Source organism: Glarea lozoyensis, assembly GCF_000409485.1.
Source record: "Glarea lozoyensis ATCC 20868 chromosome Unknown GLAREA7, whole genome shotgun sequence".
Lineage (NCBI taxonomy): Eukaryota > Fungi > Ascomycota > Leotiomycetes > Helotiales > Helotiaceae > Glarea > Glarea lozoyensis.
Window position 1 is genome coordinate 821,620 of NW_007361002.1, and position 17,029 is coordinate 838,648.

At 46.9% G+C, this 17,029-nt stretch overlaps 6 protein-coding genes across 6 annotated transcripts; 3 read left to right on the top strand and 3 right to left on the bottom strand.

The window, feature by feature from the left end:
* Nucleotides 1–521: 521 nt before the first annotated feature.
* GLAREA_01457 (RmlC-like cupin) lies at nucleotides 522–2,204 on the top strand (the record flags this gene model as incomplete). The annotated part of the gene is made up of 5 exons (XM_008088673.1): nucleotides 522–635; nucleotides 688–710; nucleotides 760–934; nucleotides 984–1,586; nucleotides 1,635–2,204. 5 exons carry the CDS (start codon nucleotides 522–524, stop codon nucleotides 2,202–2,204), a joined length of 1,485 nt encoding a protein of 494 aa, XP_008086864.1.
* Nucleotides 2,205–3,695: 1,491 nt separating this feature from the next.
* On the bottom strand, nucleotides 3,696–4,433 carry GLAREA_01458 (NAD(P)-binding Rossmann-fold containing protein; the record flags this gene model as incomplete). The annotated part of the gene is made up of 2 exons (XM_008088674.1): nucleotides 3,696–4,346; nucleotides 4,395–4,433. 2 exons carry the CDS (start codon nucleotides 4,431–4,433, stop codon nucleotides 3,696–3,698), a joined length of 690 nt encoding a protein of 229 aa, XP_008086865.1.
* A 608-nt stretch (nucleotides 4,434–5,041) lies between these two features.
* GLAREA_01459 (het containing protein) lies at nucleotides 5,042–6,508 on the bottom strand (the record flags this gene model as incomplete). The annotated part of the gene is made up of 1 exon (XM_008088675.1): nucleotides 5,042–6,508. The coding sequence occupies one exon, from the start codon at nucleotides 6,506–6,508 to the stop codon at nucleotides 5,042–5,044; it is 1,467 nt and encodes a 488-aa protein (XP_008086866.1).
* Nucleotides 6,509–8,919: 2,411 nt separating this feature from the next.
* On the top strand, nucleotides 8,920–12,294 carry GLAREA_01460 (Riboflavin synthase; the record flags this gene model as incomplete). The annotated part of the gene is made up of 2 exons (XM_008088676.1): nucleotides 8,920–9,015; nucleotides 9,070–12,294. The coding sequence occupies 2 exons, from the start codon at nucleotides 8,920–8,922 to the stop codon at nucleotides 12,292–12,294; spliced, it is 3,321 nt and encodes a 1,106-aa protein (XP_008086867.1).
* Nucleotides 12,295–13,442: 1,148 nt separating this feature from the next.
* On the bottom strand, nucleotides 13,443–14,220 carry GLAREA_01461 (fungal cellulose binding containing protein; the record flags this gene model as incomplete). Its single annotated transcript, XM_008088677.1, has 2 exons — nucleotides 13,443–13,726; nucleotides 13,821–14,220. 2 exons carry the CDS (start codon nucleotides 14,218–14,220, stop codon nucleotides 13,443–13,445), a joined length of 684 nt encoding a protein of 227 aa, XP_008086868.1.
* Nucleotides 14,221–15,219: 999 nt separating this feature from the next.
* Nucleotides 15,220–16,851, top strand: GLAREA_01462 (uncharacterized protein; the record flags this gene model as incomplete). The annotated part of the gene is made up of 1 exon (XM_008088678.1): nucleotides 15,220–16,851. One exon carries the CDS (start codon nucleotides 15,220–15,222, stop codon nucleotides 16,849–16,851), a length of 1,632 nt encoding a protein of 543 aa, XP_008086869.1.
* Between the last annotated feature and the right edge of the window lie 178 nt (nucleotides 16,852–17,029).

Below are 17,029 nucleotides of genomic sequence, written 5' to 3' on the forward strand. Positions count from 1 at the left end.
AACAAATTCGATCACTGGACTTTCAATTGCCGTGCTTTGTGAGCACTTTGTCATGCTTGAGGCGCGTCAAACAGCACCTCGCACCCCGCAAAATCATCATCGTCGCACCCATCTAGTATTATCAAGCTCACCGTAAGCAGGAGGCCGACGATGATTGGAATTTCGTTCCCAAGACTCGCTCGTTTAGAGGCCCAGACGAGGGGTGGAGGGTCATTAACGGCCAATATCACTTCAACGAATCGGTTCGAGTCTTGTTGGTTTGGATCTGCACCCAGAAGAAAGCCCTGGTATCTTACTGCATGATCCTTTCTTTTCACTGGTATTCGCAACACCTCCACAGCTTCGTGTGGGTTCTCACGTTAATCGCGGGGTTGAGGCCTCCACATTACAACCTGCAGCATAGGAGCTCGAGGTTGGTGGGGCCTAGCTGCTTTTCTTATTGTCCTTTTTCATTCATCATTCTTTCGTTTTCATATACTACACTACCCGGGAATTGGATTTAAGTGAAACATCAAGGCAACATGTCATCTCAAAAGGTCAATCCGGAAGATTACCAAAAGGTATTTCACTGGGCCGAAACTCAGCAAGATGGAGCAGTCCCATCTTTTGCGTTGAGGAAGAATGACCCGTACAAGGTAGATAAACAGATTTCTCTCCATAAAGAACACAACTAATTGCCAATTCCAGTATCAAGCTGGATTTGGAAACCAGTAAGTTACGGTTGCTTCTGCCATAGCTATACTAGCTTACAATGTCCAGTTTCGAGTCAGAAGCCATTCCAGGGACCATACCACAAGGACAGAACAGCCCAAGATGTGTTCGTTTTGGTCTTTATGCCGAACAGATGACAGCGTCCGCTTTTGTAGCTCCCCGAGCTTCAAATAAGAGATCATGGCTATACCGAGTGCGTCCAGCCGTAGCACATGAGGGATTCGTAAGTATTCCATTCGTTTCTGATGGTACGCGTACTGATCGAACTCTAGACCGACTTGCCAGACAACCCAGATATGGAAGCAAACTTTCTGCCAATGAATCCGAAAGTTCACATTTCTCCAACTCAGCTCGCCTGGCATCCATTTGATATTCCAGCGAGTGGCAATTTTGATTTTATTTCCGGACTCAAAACAGTTGCAGGATCCGGAGAACCAACCCTTCGTGAGGGAATCGCGACACATGTCTATACAGCCAACACCAATATGTCCCAAAAAGCGTTTGTAAACTCAGATGGCGAATTTCTTATTGTGCCCCAGCAAGGTGCTCTAGATATTCAAACAGAATTTGGACCTCTTTATGTACAGCCTGGGGAAATATGTGTAATTCAAAGAGGTCAGCGATTCCGAGTTGAGTTGCCAGATGGTCCATCTCGGGGTTACATACTAGAAGTTTGGGGAAGCAATTTCACATTGCCAGAATTGGGTCCTCTTGGATCCAACGGATTAGCCAATTCCCGGGACTTCCTTTCCCCCAAAGCAAAATACGAGGTGAAGAAGGAACCGTGGGAGATAGTTTATAAACTCGCCGGGAAATTCTTCAAAAGCACACAACAGCACTCTCCATTTGATGTTGTAGCATGGCATGGGAACTACGTAGGTTACTCTCAACGCCCAAAAACTACAATTCCTAACAAGAAACAGGTCCCCTACAAATACGACCTCACAAAATTCGTCAACGTAGGATCCATCTCCGTCGACCACATCGACCCCTCCATCTTCTGCGTCCTCACCGCCCCATCGTACACCCCCGGCTCCCCCCTCGCCGACTTTCTCATCTTCTCTCCCCGCTGGGACGTCGCCTCACATACGTACCGGCCCCCCTACTACCACCGCAACGTCGCCTCGGAACTCATGGGTCTCATCTACGGCTCCTACGGCGGCCGCTCTGATGGGTTCGTCCCTGGTTCCGTATCCTTCGAATGCGGCAACGTGCCCCATGGCGTCGCGTACGAACAGTTCAAGATGGCGTCTGCGAACCCGCCACCGGAGATGCGGATTAGTGAGGGTGCGATCGCGTTTATGTTTGAGAGTAATCGCATGTTTAGTGTGAGTGAGTATGCGTGGACGAGTGAGAAGAGACATGAACATGAGGTTAGTATGTGGGATAATTTGGTGGACAATTTTTCGGGGCATGCGGAGGAGATTAAAGGGATTTTGGAGGGGGTGGGGAGGTTGGGTTTTGGGGATGGGGTCGAGGGAGGGAGTGCTTGAGGTTATGAATCTCTCTCACTGGATCAAGTCTCGAGTCGGGTAGGGTGTAATAATTGTTTCTGTCTGGATAACATGTGTATTCCGTCAATTTTAGTGCTAATTTTAACCATACTTTTATTCCATCAAGCCTTCTTACTCTACTTATTTCTACACTTATTCAAACCGAAGCACACTCCCTTTTGCGTTGTCTCTTTTCCGAATTTAAGCTCCCCTTCTTTTGCTCTGTAAGTACTTGCGCTCACACGCCTTAACCGTTAAGCTTCCATGTCCTCCCCCCCCTTTTCCCATGTGCCATGTATGTTAAAGGTACACAATTTTCTCACCACGAAAGTTTCTAAGACTTTTGCACTCTTTATTCTACACGTCGTGTGTAAGCAGTCCTGTAGTCGCTAGGGTAGATATATCTTCAAACTCACCACCTATAAAAAGGTCCTTTACTATAAACCGAACCGACAATTGCCTACAATAAGTCAAACCATTCTAGTCTATCTCCTGTCCATCATTCACTTCCTACCGAGAAGTTCAACGATTACATTCCAGAACTTCCTCCACAACAGTCACCTACATCGTAAGAAAGCGGAAAATAAAGGTAACCGTGTTGATCCGTTTTGTTACCTCTTACTGCTGGTATTGCTTGTGTCATCAGTGCTGTCTCACATTTGGCTACACAGGTCATGTATGAGAACAGGATGGTATGACCTTAAGCTCGGCGAGAGAGACGATGAGACGATGTTTATATCCACCTTCCAAAGGCGCTGGTGTGCCTTTGCATTCAACTCATGATTCATCTGGTTCTCTAGAATGTTTATGTCTTGTCAACTCCGAGATTAAATTATTGAGATGAGTGTAACGCCCTATACCAGCTTCTGATAGGTCTTCTTATGTAAATTCGGGCATGGTATGGTCTGTAGCAATTTCTACTTGTCTAATAGGACTGTTTTGTATCTTTGGGTTATTTTCTAGTCTTTTGGGTGTACTTATTTGAAGATAGAGAATTTTTTATTACTTTGATGGGTTTCTCAGTTTATAGAGTTCTGTGCAGAACCACTCATTATTCCACCAAAGCATAGATTAGCCTACTTAACGCACCACACTGCCTGTCGCCTATTTATGTGAAGAAAATCAACAGTACTTCAAAAGCATAGATAATTTTTCCTTAGACCTCAACAAAAACTATATACTAGTGATTCAAGAGATACCTAACCTTATATTATGGTAGAATCCCTCATAGATAGCTAAATGTCTAATGTAGGTACAAAATGGAGTGGGAAGGTGAGTAGGTTTCAACCGATGGAAGAAAATTGGTAATGACTGAGTGGTATGAATTAAGGAAATTCGAGATTATATTGTGTACGACTATACAAACGCTATAAATAACGACAACCCCCCAGCAAGTCTTTCTTCCAAAACAACCAGGTATCAATCACGCAACCAAAGAAACGCCCTATTCCAAACCCATTCCACAATCCCCTTTCTCAACTACACGTACGCCTAAACCTTCCACTCCGTCCTCCCCAACCTAACAATCTCCGCCTGTCCCACCGTCCAAACCTTCTCCCCCTCCCCCTTCTCCGCCTTCAATCCCGCACTAACAGCCGCCTTAGCAATCACCCCCGCATCCTGCGCCCAAAAGTCCTTCAACCCGTTCGCAACCGTCCCCATCGCGCCCGCAATCTTCCTCACCACCCATTCCGCGGGTCGACTCTCCTCTCTTGCCCCAACAATCAGGCCCGGACGTAGGATAATCGTCTTCTCGAAATTGAGCGCCTTGACAGCCTCCTCTAATTCACCCTTCATCTTCGGGTATGCGAGGGGCGAGGTGGGGGATGCGCCGCTAGTTGAGATGAGGACGTATGTTTTCACGCCAGCAGCCTTTGCGGCTTGCGCGAGTGAGAGGTTGAGGTCGTAGTCGATGGCGCGTTGGCCGGCTAAGGAGCCGGCTGCTGCGCGAGTGGTACCGAGGGCGGAGAAGAAGATTGAAGGGGGTGGAGTGAGGGAGGAGAGTTTGCTAGGCCATTGCGATGAGTCGGCGTCGATTAGAGGGGTGAGTTTGGGGTCTGTGGTAGAGGGAGCGCGGCGGGAGAGCGAGGAGATGGTTGTTATGGAGGGGTGGGTTAGGAGGGTTGAGAGGATTGAGGAGCCCTGATTGTGTTAGCATCGAAGGTTTGGTATAGGGAAGGGGGGACTTACGACGAGGCCGGTAGAACCGACTATAGCTGTGGAAGTCATTGTGAGTTTGTGTGTGGTTGTTGTGTAGGACAGATGGAGAAGTTGAGATGTGAAATAGATAATGAGAATTGCGAGAGAGCTATGACATATACTTCTAGGAGCTCACCCCTGTCACTTAACTAAGATGATAATAGACCAACCATCTAGCCATGTATCTGCACTCGGAGAGTAATCATGCCTCCGACAATATCAAAGACTCGGCGTATGCATCGGTCGTATGATATGGCTCTATCGCCGTGCGGTGTGATTATTAAAGATGCCTTTTCGGTTGCGTCGCATGAGAGTTGGAGTGACCTTCCTCGGCTCATTCTGCGGTCGGGACGGAGTTGTCCCATATCTTCAGCGAAGCTACGGCCGAACAGAATTGGCCTATGACAGGTGGTATTTGAGCTTAACACCGAAGTAGATCAAGTTCTTGAAGTATATAATAACAACAGAATAAAGAATGATTCAACAAGCACAATATAGTAATTCAATTTGTAAGCCCCAAGAATATCATAAAACAAAGAGCTCACACGATGCCCAAAATTGGTCCAAGAGATAGTAAATCGAAACCATCTAGTTCGCTTAACCGGCCTCTCCCCTATTCCATCATTGGATCACTTCTGCTAAACTATCTCAATCTTAAAGCCAAATTTAGTGTCGGCTTCAAGGTACATTTCTGGATCCAACATGTCCGTTCGTTTCCCTAGTTGCAGCAAGTGTTTAATGTTCTTCTTTAGCATTGGTTTGTTCAGTACCACACCAACACGTTGATATTGCCCGCGAGACAACTTTGTGGCGCAAAGAACCAGGCCTGAAATCTTAGTTCGTTGACCGGTGGCCGAGTAATCTTCTAGCGTTATAAGTAGAAAACAGCAGTTGCTTCTTGATATCTCCCCTCTAGGAAGCAATCCATCCCACGATATATCTTTGTCACGGATGGTCGATGGTGTGGAGGTGCCACTAATGGGCCCTGGTACAAAGTCAGAGAAAGAAGAACTTACTTCTGTCTCTGATATTTTGAGAAGAAACAACGGCCCCTGTAATATGAGATACCCTCCGGTGACCTGTCCGAATGGGTCGCCATTGTGAAATGTCTCTGAATCAAGGACTCGAGTTTGAGACTTTTGTTCCTCCACTATACACAGCGGTCTAATCAATCCATCATGGCAGGCCCAAGACCATGACGGAGCCCGTTCGGCGTGACAAGCGCTAAATTTCTCGTGGCTGTCCAAGCCCCAAAGAAGCGTCAGTGGTAGGGAACCTTTCCATAACCCAGCAAGATAAGATTCTGGCGTTTCCCCTAGCAGTTCACGGTATCGTTGAGCGATGCCTGAAATAGCTGGGAGTTTATCACCACTTTCAGTGAGCTGACACTCTGAGTATTTTTCAACAGTGGTTATCCAGTTATTGTATATCCAGTTGCGGTTTTTGCTTTCTTCGTAATCTGAATGTCCCCCATTACTTTGCAGCATTTTCAATGGTATCCCGGGTATAGTTCCGGCCAGGAGACTGAATTCAGAGTCAGCTTTCGTGCCGCATTCCCAATATACTTGATCGCGACCGAAGTGCACAACTTGTGGCGAAAGTGCACGCTCTTGCAGAACCCACCCACGATTCGCTAGAGGAGCATCTTCCGGGGTTTCAATCATGCGCCGCCAGTTATCGTGCTTCCCAGCAAGAATGAAGATTTGATTCTCGTCTCGCTCTTGCAAGCGAATGAGACAAGGAGTATCTGAGACCCGAGTCTCTTGATAAAATAGCCCACCATGACCATCGTTAGACGCCGTAGCGGCTATGTTTATACGTCCAAAAGCGTAAACATCACCCATCAAGGAGCTTTCAAGCCTCCAATCCTCTTGACAATCCTGGATGATACATATCGCATCAATCCACAGGTAGCGAAATCCTAATTCACGAGTTAAGTCCACAGCATCTCGGAAAGTTTGAGGAAGTGAGTGAAAAGGGATTGATTGCATGAAATCAACAAGCAAATCCTTCAATAATCTGACGGGGGGTACCCCACCCCATCGGTGACTGAGTGTGAGATATTCCGTGTCCAGTGGCAGTTCATGTCCAAGCTTGATCGACATGTCAGAATTAGAAATCCCAATGTCTATTAGTCTGGTCGGCAATCTTCTCCGCGCTAAGTTGAGTTTTCGGGCGTTCTCGCAGACGGAATGTTTAGAACAGCTCCCTGTCCACTGATTGATCTGATCGATGGTTCGACTTCTCATCTTTCCCGGAAAATAGTCGGAATTGTAACGGCTATTAAGCAGATTTATAACTCGAGGATAAGGCTCGAATAATGTTAGTGAAATCTAGTATTTCGAACGAAGAGCATACCATATGCCAAAGTAAGACATCGCCATGAAGAAAGTTTTCCCTTTGCGGGTGGTCACCGCCCAGTACCAAATACGTCCGATTCCCAGAGTGCTCTAAATGGATTGTCCATCTAAGAAAAATGTTGACGGTATCCTGTTCAAGAGCGTCCTCGTAGTCTTGGATCAAGTCCTTCGGCTCCGGTGCACACGGAGGAACCTGTAGGGCGTCAAGAATGATTCTACACAAACCACAAGTATGAGCCCGTTGTTTCAACACTTTAAAAGTACAGAGCAGCTTCCCCCACTCGATATGAGTGTTCTTCTCTGGACGAGGAGGAATGTTTAGGATGCGTGGTAACACATGGTTTCCCAAAAGAGATTTACAATGATCACAGATCTTGTCTAGATACTCTAGGTGATGCCCAGAGTCGTCCATCCTCTTTCATTAAAATTCAGATCTGAGTATGTTGAGGTTTTCTAGTGCCAAACCGATGGAGACCGTTCCTCGGGTCGTATATGGTTTACAGCAACACGATGGACTTTGTAAGCCTTAGCTTTCTGAAGGATAAGGTTGATGATATGGCGTGAAACTAGGTGAACCGTGTGGTCTGACTGCTTACGAAAATGTAATACAAGAAGATGATGAATGTAGGTGAAGGCGCAGAATAACTTGGAAGGTTGGAAAGGCTTGACTCCTGAGCCGCCAAATTGTTCGAACTGCAAGACGTTGAAATTCTGCTTACTAACATTTGAGCAGCAGGGGTAAGCACAGAATCAGTCCTACAGCAAATACACAATTCGGTGAAATGGTATAGCTGTCCCACACGTCAACTCAATAGTACAATCATCAAAACAAACGAGCCCAAGTGAGCAATGAGCTGCTAATCTCACTACATCCCGAATAGCTTCAGACGGCGGTAAAACCGGTTAGTCAAGCTAAATCCGAGCGGCGACTGAGTGGGAAGAATGTTTCCACGAAGAGTAGGGAGGGGCGCAGCAAGCAGAGGTGAAATAGCAAGGAAACGAACGCGAGAAAAGGATTGAGAACTGGAGTTGCAGCAGGCGCGAGAATATTTCAGGAGCTCGGTATTTGTATGAGTAAAAGTGCTAACATTGGTAAAAGTCGTCAAAGGGACTCCAAAGTCACTGACCTTACAGGTGTCCTCATAGACTGATGTTAAATGTAAACTTGGAAGTTTATAAAACGAAAAAAAAACCAATTGCAAGTACATGAGCATGAAGAATGAAGCGTAACTTTGGAATATCTGTTATCAGGATAAAGAGACCCTCAGCTTACAGCATCTACAATTGAAACAGATACATGAAAAACCAATGGTTTGGGAAGATGTCCCGGCATTGATCCCGACGCAGCGGGAGTATTCAATGTGAGGAAGTAAACAATGAAATGCATATCTAAAATAGTGCCAAAATGTTTACAATCATAACTGTGTAGATTTGCGAAGATATAAGTAACAATGGTCTGTAGTTGGGGAGAAGGTGGCAAAGAAGTCGCGGATCAAATCGAGGAAGTTGCACGTGATGTGGAAGGGAGCTCAGCACGTGCTCGGTCCCAAGTTGACCGATCTCGGCAATCTGCAATTCAAAGAGTGACAACAGGGATAAAGGCGTGATTGCTCGTGCTCAAAACTTTTATCAACACAATGTAAACAATACGCGCCTGTTGGAAAGGCATTTTTACCTCTATTTGAGTTTGCAATAGCCATCTGGATTAATCTTATACTAGCAATTATGCTGTCTCATAAGAATATGCATTATTTATATATCTGCAAGCAAGCAAATTGTATCGCGGAAAATTTACAATTCGCTTGGCTACGAAGCTCTCGATCAAAGCAATGGCGCCATCGCCCTTGTAGGATAAAGCTCCAATTCAACCACCCATGAGCTAGTCTAGTCATTGCTACATTATGTTTCTGCATCGGTTTGTTCTAGTCCTTTTCTATTACCCCCACTACCCCTACGCTTCCCCAGGCTAAGTTTGCTTTGAAATTCTGCTTCTCCGAGCTTGATCCGTCCACGCCTCCGTTAAATTTTTATTTCTCTCTCTTGCATTCTTGTTGTCTTAACTCCTCCAACCATTGAATTGGTTGTGCTCACTTGTCCATATACTCTACTTTGTAAGGTACATCTGTTGTGGTCTTGCGCAGAGCGAGATACTCATCATGGTTGAGCCAATGCAAATTGACAAGCCGGCGACGAGAGTCACCAGAGGCACGAAGCGCCGGTCAGAAGGACAATTGCCAGAGCCCAAGAGACTGGTAAGAGCAGCCGTACTTCTACCTGTTAATAATCTCTAATCAATTGTCAAACAGGAACCTGCTGGCGGCGAAGTCCTTCAAAGCACCTGGAATACCCCAGACGAACCCTCTACCTTCCGAAAGTTTACCTCCAAGTCCTCAAGTCTCCCATTCGGCCAGCCTATTGCCTACTCCTCGATCAGCGGGCCAACTTATGTCACTGCACAAGTCTTGACCCAGCAGGTCGCATACGCGCTTTCCGATAAAATCTTCTCCTACTCTCCGGAGTCTTTTGATCTCGATATTGCTGTCAAGAACTGGGCAGAGCAGGGCGTTGAAAACTCGAATGGCTATACTACAGAGGTTGCTCCTATGCAGACACGTTCCGGTGCAGGATCGATTGCTCTTGGTTATATGTTCTCAAAGGATTTTGACTTAGCCAAGCGACACATCCCGCAGACTCTTTTGGCCTCCTCTTCAAGTCTACATAGCCTTAGATCCGCGCTTGATCAACTTGCGCTTTTGTACTCGGTTGCAAATCCATTCGTTGCCCATGTTGCTGCTGTAGACTATGCGCCTGGTCCGTCAGGAGGTTTGGTGACTGATTACGCTACGGCTTTGACTGTCGCTGAGGAATTGGGACTTGGACTTGTTGCTAGTGCTTCTGCGTATGAGGCTCAGCATATGTCATTGTTCTCAACTATTCTCGCATCTGTCCTGCCAACAATTCATGTCTATGACGGTATCACCGTGGGACGAGATACCCTTCGCGTAATTGATACTTTGAGTGGAGCCGCTCTGAGCAAATCGTACAAAGACATTATTAAAGTATTGTCTAAGGCAAGCAAGAAGGCCGACGCCGAAGCCAAGGTCACAAAACTTCTCGAAGCCTTCAATGGCGAGCTCGGTACTGCGTACAACCTTTTTGAATACACTGGTCACGAGGCTGCCGACCACGTGTTGGTTGTTTTTGGAAGTGTTGAGGCATCTGTTGCAAAACAAGTTGCCGAGAAACTGTCTGGAGAGGGCAAAAAAGTGGGTGTTGTAAATGTGCGAGTTTACCGACCATTTTCCGAAGAGGCGTTCTTGAACACCCTGCCAGCTTCAGTTCAGAAGATTACCGTCCTCGGTCAAGTTTTGGACGAAACCACTGCAGCAGACGAATCTGCTCACTCGAGCTTGTACGAGGATGTCTTGGCTGCTACCGTATTCTCTGACAAGTCCTCCGTCTCTATCGTCGACCGAAAATACCCGCGTTGTGAAGCCATTTCTCCAGATTTGATCGCCTCTGCTTTCAGCACATCTTCAGCCAAGGAGGCGCAGGCTGAGCACATTCAACTCATCAACAGTGAGGATGTTCAGCAATACACTTTCTGGGATATCGAGGACTCTGCTTCAGCAACCGCTCCGTTAGCAGTTAGCAAGTTGCTCTCAGGAGAACCAGCAAGCAATCTCGCTGTCAATCAAACCCATGACAACTTCATTCAGGGTGGCACTGTAAGAACTGACATTCGAAGCTCCAAGAAGTCTCTGGAAGCGTTCTACCCCGTCGAACAAGATGATGTTGCTTATGTTGGGGAGGAGAAGCTCCTGAAAGAAATTGGCGTGGTCAAGAATATCAAAGATGGTGGCAAGCTCATTGTGAAGCTTCCAGGTACCAAAGATGAGGATTTGGAGAAGAAACTGTCATCCGCTGTCCGGAACGACATCAAGTTCCGCAACATTCAATTATTTGTTCTGGATCCAACATTGTCGGCTGCTGTTGAGAAAGATGCTAAGGCCGAGACTCTTCTTACAGAGTTGGCCTTCCTCAGGGTTGCACGTGTCGATATTCTCGAAGACGGATTGGAGAAGCTCGGAGAGATCAACGCTGGTTCAGATTTGTTGAACGAGGTCTATGCTGACTTTGACAAGTCCCTTCGTTTGGTTGAAATACCAGAATCTTGGGCAGAGGTTGATGTTGACTCTACTGCACCTGAACTTCCAACCACCATCAACACTAGCAGTTTCACAGGGTTTGAAAAGGAAGATAAGGAAGCGCCGGCTTTCCTCCGCGATTGGCAATCAGCTGCAAAGGCTCTTGCATTCAAAGAGGCATATGCCACCAAATCTGCTCTCCGACCAGACTTGACTACGAAGACCTACGAAATCACTGTGCAAGAGAATCGACGACTTACTCCAATGACCTACGACCGAAATATCTTCCATATCGAATTTGATCTTGGGGACTCCGGGCTCACCTACAACATCGGTGAAGCTCTTGGTATCCACGCCGAGAACGATGTTGGTCAGGTTGAGGACTTTATCAAATGGTACGGTCTGAATGCCGACGATATTGTTGAGCTTCCATCCCGGGAAGATTCTTCTGTTCTCGACACTCGAACAGTCTTCCAAGCACTCGTCCAAAACATTGACATCTTCGGCAAGCCCCCGAAACGTTTCTACGAATCCCTCGCCGACTTTGCATCCGATGACAAAGAGAAGAAGGAGCTGCTAGCCCTTGGCGGCTCAGAAGGTGCCAACGAGTTCAAGCGTCGCTCAGAAGTAGACACCGTAACCTACGCCGACATCCTCCTCGAATTCAAATCCGCCCACCCCGACTTCCACGACATCGCACGCCTCGTCTCCCCCATGAAACGCCGCGAATATTCCATCGCGTCCTCCCAAAAAGTCAACCCCACCACCGTCGCCCTCATGATCGTCGTCGTCTCCTGGGTCGACCCCAAAGGCCGCGACCGCTTCGGCCAAGCAACCAAATACCTCTCCGAGCTCCCCCTCGGCGCAAAAGTAACCGCCTCCGTCAAACCCTCCGTCATGAAACTGCCCACCCTCGACACCGCCCCCCTCATCATGGCCGGTCTCGGCACAGGCCTCGCCCCCTTCCGCGCCTTCGTCCAGTACCGCGCCATGCAGAAAGCAGCCGGCATCCCCATCGGCGCCATTCTCTTATACATGGGCTCGCGACACCAGCGCGAAGAGTACCTCTACGGCGAGGAATGGGAGGCCTATCAAGACGCCGGCGTCATCACGCTCCTTGGTCGCGCCTTCTCAAGAGATCAGCCTGAGAAGATATATATCCAGGACCGAATGCGGCAGAGTATCGATGACATCGTGCAGGCGTATATTAGGGATGAGGGCGCGTTTTATCTGTGCGGACCGACGTGGCCGGTGCCGGATGTTACGGAGGTGCTCGAGGAGGCTATTGCTAAGGAGGGGAAGGCCAAGGGGAGGAAGGTGGAGAGTGCGAAGGAGATTGAGAGGTTGAAGGATGTGGGGAGGTATGTTTTGGAGGTTTATTAGGTAGATAGTGTGGCAGAGGGGATGAAAGTTTTGGATTGCAAAGTTATTGTTTGATCGTGGTTTTTTTGATAGTGATGTGACATGTATGACTTGAGGTTTTCAATCTGGCACGCTCCTCCACGCACCTCCAATATTCATGAGCAGATATCTCAACATCACGACTAAAACCAGATATTTTCAAAGAATAGAAAGGTTGTTTCGTATTCAAAAAGCTACAGGTTAACACAAGAGTGAATTATTCAAATGTTGTGCTAATGAAAAGTTTGGTTGGTGATTTTGAACTATAGAGAATTCTGTCATATGTTGGTCGTCCCTCGACTTTAAATGAAATTGTTGATTGTTGGTAGAGGAGTGGTGGTATTATACGCACAGTGACGTGCGTTAGTCGTCTATCATAGCTGAGAATAGCACTATCTTCTGTAACTCAATCTATCAAACGTGTCAAGGTCGAGTTGAGCAATCACACCTACCCGACTCGGCTCAAACTTAAGATAATCTATACCTACTTAAACTCAAATTCAAACTCAAACTCAAACTCAAACTCAACCATTGAGTAGTCCCACAACTTAGACTATCTACTTCTTGTACTATTAACTCTAGTATAGGAGCTACGCAGATGTAGCAGCCTTTGTGTGCGGCCAATAAAGAGTTTAGAGATCGGATGTTTTTACTGTATATTTTCGATACAGGAGAGTATTATTAGTTAGGCGTAATACTATTGTGTTAATAGACTTAGTTATACTACTTAAACTATACTAGTACTATCTATCTTAATTATAGGTAGGTAAGAATTCTACTTAACTTAATTTAAGGTACCCTTCCACTTAACTCCACTCGGAGTAAATATAAGATGTTTAAGTAGATTGAATAATTCGTAGAACGCTGGAAGTTCTGTTCCTGGCTTCTTACTTAGTTCTAGATTGGCATCTTTATACAGAGTATAGAAATTCGCTTAAGCAGATAGATTTTTCACTTTGCTTAGCGAAGTACATTGAGTTACTATATGCGCTTACTATCGTACATTCCGGAAGAAAAAGGATAACGTTAAATAAACATCTCATATAAACTAAGTACACCTCCTCTATACTACTACTATATACACCTCCCCCCTACCCATCCTTCCCCTTCCCCCTCACCTTACCCAAACTCTATCCCTTCCAAACAGCCGGCCCAGGACAAACATAATTAGTAGGAACCGGATAATAAATATTAAGCATGAGTCCCGGATCCGTACTCTTATACGCTCCGGGAAACGCCACGAGAGGTCCCGGACTACCGCTGCCAGATCCCGTGACGGTGATCTGCGCGCAGGAGATGTAGAATTGGGCGCCGTTTTTGCCCGAGGCGGAGTGCAGGCCGATGTGCTCGATGCGGAAGAGGTAGTCTCCTGGGGGTGTGGAGGAGGGGATGGTGAAGGGGACGGAGGAGAGGCCTGGGTTGTGTTAGTGGGGAGAAGATTTGGAAAGAGGGTTAAGGGGGGAGTCTATGGGTAGGGGATTTTGGGAAGGAAATTTGGGAGGATGTACCATTAGAAGGCCAAGTCAACCCCTGACTCCCACCATACGTCGGCCCCTGCTCAAAGATCTTAAACCACACATTCCCACTCCCATCCCAATTCGCGGCTGTCTTCCCGGCCGGCACCTTCGCCATATACGCCAGTAGCGGGCCAGGGTGATAGATATTCGGGGCCGCAGCGAACGTGATCTTGCCGCCTGCAGCGACTGTCTGCGTCTGCGCTGCGGACTTGGAAGAGGCGCCGACGTTACAGCGGATGTCGAGGAGTGAGACGTCCGTGACGGGACCGTTGGATTGGTAACCAGTCCATTGGCGGACAGCGGCCCATTCTGAGGTGCCGGAGATGGAGGGGAAGGTGTAGTGGGCTGTGGCGGAGGCCGCGAGGGCGAGGAGGGTGGTGAGTTGAAGCATTTTTGCGGATGGGATAGTTTGTGGAAGTGAGGGCTGGAGGCGTTATATAAAGCAGAAAATTATATAAAGCAGGGCGTTCTGGATTTGTGAAGACGGATATAGCGGAGACCATGGTGTTGGGATGTGATAGTCATTTGATGAATAGCCAAATGAAATAGTAGCTCCGACTGCCTTATTCAGACATTCTCAAGACGACGAGGAGCGAAGAATCGAGTTCTCTCCCCACACGTACCCCAGACTTTCAATTCATGCCCCATATTTTCCCCAGTTTTAGTGCGACGAGATACTATATTATCCCGCCACATGATCGAAAAGTGTAACCTTGAGGCTGCGAGTGGTGCTTGCCAATTTATGGTTGTTTATGGCTAAAGTGTAACCGGGCCAGAAGCCGCTTATTTATGTTTAGCCAGCCTTGCAGACGGAGTGTAGTTTCAGATGGTGGCAACGTCATGAGCGAGGATTGTGTCGTGACGGTATTTTGATTGGTTGAGTATTGAATATTGCCGGTCAAATGGGATGGTTGTTAAGAGTTTATCTGGAAATTTTATTGGGACGCTTGTATTGTGTTGGCTGTGCGGAAGGTGACTTCCACATGACCGTTGAAGAGCTGAGTTATGTTTAGCTTCGGTTATTGATCGACATGTTTCTAAGCACCGTGGAATGTAGATTGTATTGAAAAACTTACTGGTGAGAATTTCTTGTGTTGAAAAGCAAGAATGTGATCGCTTTCGTAATATTCCTTGAACGAAAAATCAGAAAATCGTAAAAGTACATATTTTCAGACGACTGTTTTGGACTTGTAACCGCGCTGCTTGTTATGGCGCTTCCAAAATTTAAAGAAAGCGGGATGTGGAATGTAGACAAAGAACATTCCTCAACCTGTATGTCATTTTCTGCGAGAAATTTATTTAGGACCTCAATGAAAATTGCAAACCATTGCGACGTGCGTACAGCAACACCTAACATTCGGATATACATTTGTTGTCTCCTTAATTCTCAATGTCAGCAGAAGACGATTTAGATGAGGTGTATGAGGAGTTGGAAAGGACGCGGTCTGAGGTAGACACGGCCGCTCTGAAGGAACTCATGATCAGACAAGAAGCCGAGGCCAAGAACAGAGCCCGAACACAGATGTACGATTTACTTACGCATGATATTGCGCTTGCTAGGAGATGGTTGTTCGCAATTGCAAACGATGCAATTCATATGGACAAGGACGGCAGTCTAACTCCTTACGATAACGCTAATCCCCCAAGATCTCCCTTGACCGGAAATAGTCTGAGTGAAGTCGAACATGTTCTTGAGCAATGGGTGAAATATCCAAAATCCATCAACGGACGCCATAGACTCGAAGATGGATTAGAGACAGAACTTGATGTTAGGGAGCTGGTTGTGAGAACTGCGCGGCGTCTTCAAAGCGACTGCTTTCGACTGTTAAACGTAGTTGGCTTCCTTGCCGGGCGGAAAATGGATTTAACTACTGAGCACGTCGACTGGATGGTACCATATCTGGAAGGCCAACTCAAACTTTTGAAAGGAGAGTATGAATGCTTCAGACAGGAACCTAAAGCGTATCAGACTCACGATCTCGACGCGTTAGCAGCCAGGCATGCGGCAGATCGTAAGCTCTCTTTGGAGGCAAGAATTGTGCTAGGCAGGCCATTGGTAGATTTTGAGGAGCCCGAATTTGCTCATGATGATGAAGAAACTTCCTTCGAAGAAAACGAGGAGAACAGGATACGCAGATCCAGAAGCAGTTCTGCGATTGATCATGTCAGTCCAAAAACGCCACTACTCCACCATAATGGCGAGAATGGCCATTCGATGGAGTTTGAAATGAACGACACAATCCAGCAGCAAGGAATTATTTTCCCAGGCCACAACGGCCATAAGCAGGAGTTTAATAGTGAAATTCTTGCTCCTGATGTGCTGGCGCGGATTAGAAACCACACAGAGAAGCTGATCAAGAGTAAGAATGCCACAGAAGGGCGCTTGATGAAGGCTTTGGATATCAGTGAAAGATTATCAAGAGAAAATGAAGTTCTTAGAATGAAGCTTGCAAGCCGGTCAGCTCAGTTTCAAAACGGACAAGAAGTACGACAAACGTCGCCAAGGCAGACCACCACGCTCCTGGAAGAGTTCAAGGAGAATGCAGTCATGGAGAGGCATTTTAGCCGTGGCAAATCAATAGAAGAGAATATTCGAGCGGAACGAGACTTTCAAGTCGAGAGGGAGCGGCTAGCGAAACAATTGTCGGAGTTCGAGGAATGGTATCGAGCGACGAGAGAAGAAGAGGCTCAACTTGGACTTCGAAGAGAGGAGAGTAGAGTCCATGCAGGCCATGACGAGTTGCTGAAGGAACTCAATCAGAACATCAAAAATCTTGAGATCGCGAGAGAAAGTGCTTGGGTCAATTTCGTGGCCCAGATAGATGGAATAAGCGAGAGCGACAGGAGGATATGGAGAGCACTCAGAGGCGTGACAACGTGGAATGGTTCAATACCAATCAGAGAATCTGCCACCAAAGTTTCAGCGCAATCCAATTCGGAGTGTCTCTACTGCGACAAAAGTGTTTGCAGAGGATGTAGTGGAGATGGCACAGGATACGATAAGCCTTGGTTGGCCCTGTAATAATATAAAAATCGAATGTCCTAGAAAATCCTCCTCGTGCATAACTTCTAGGGATGGTAGAAGCTGTGAAGTGATCTACCAAGTTTCTGACCAAGTTCCAGGTATCCTGACAAAAGAACCGTTTTTGGCACCTCAATTCCACTTTTGAACTTCTTTTGCCGCGAGGCGTGTGCCGTGT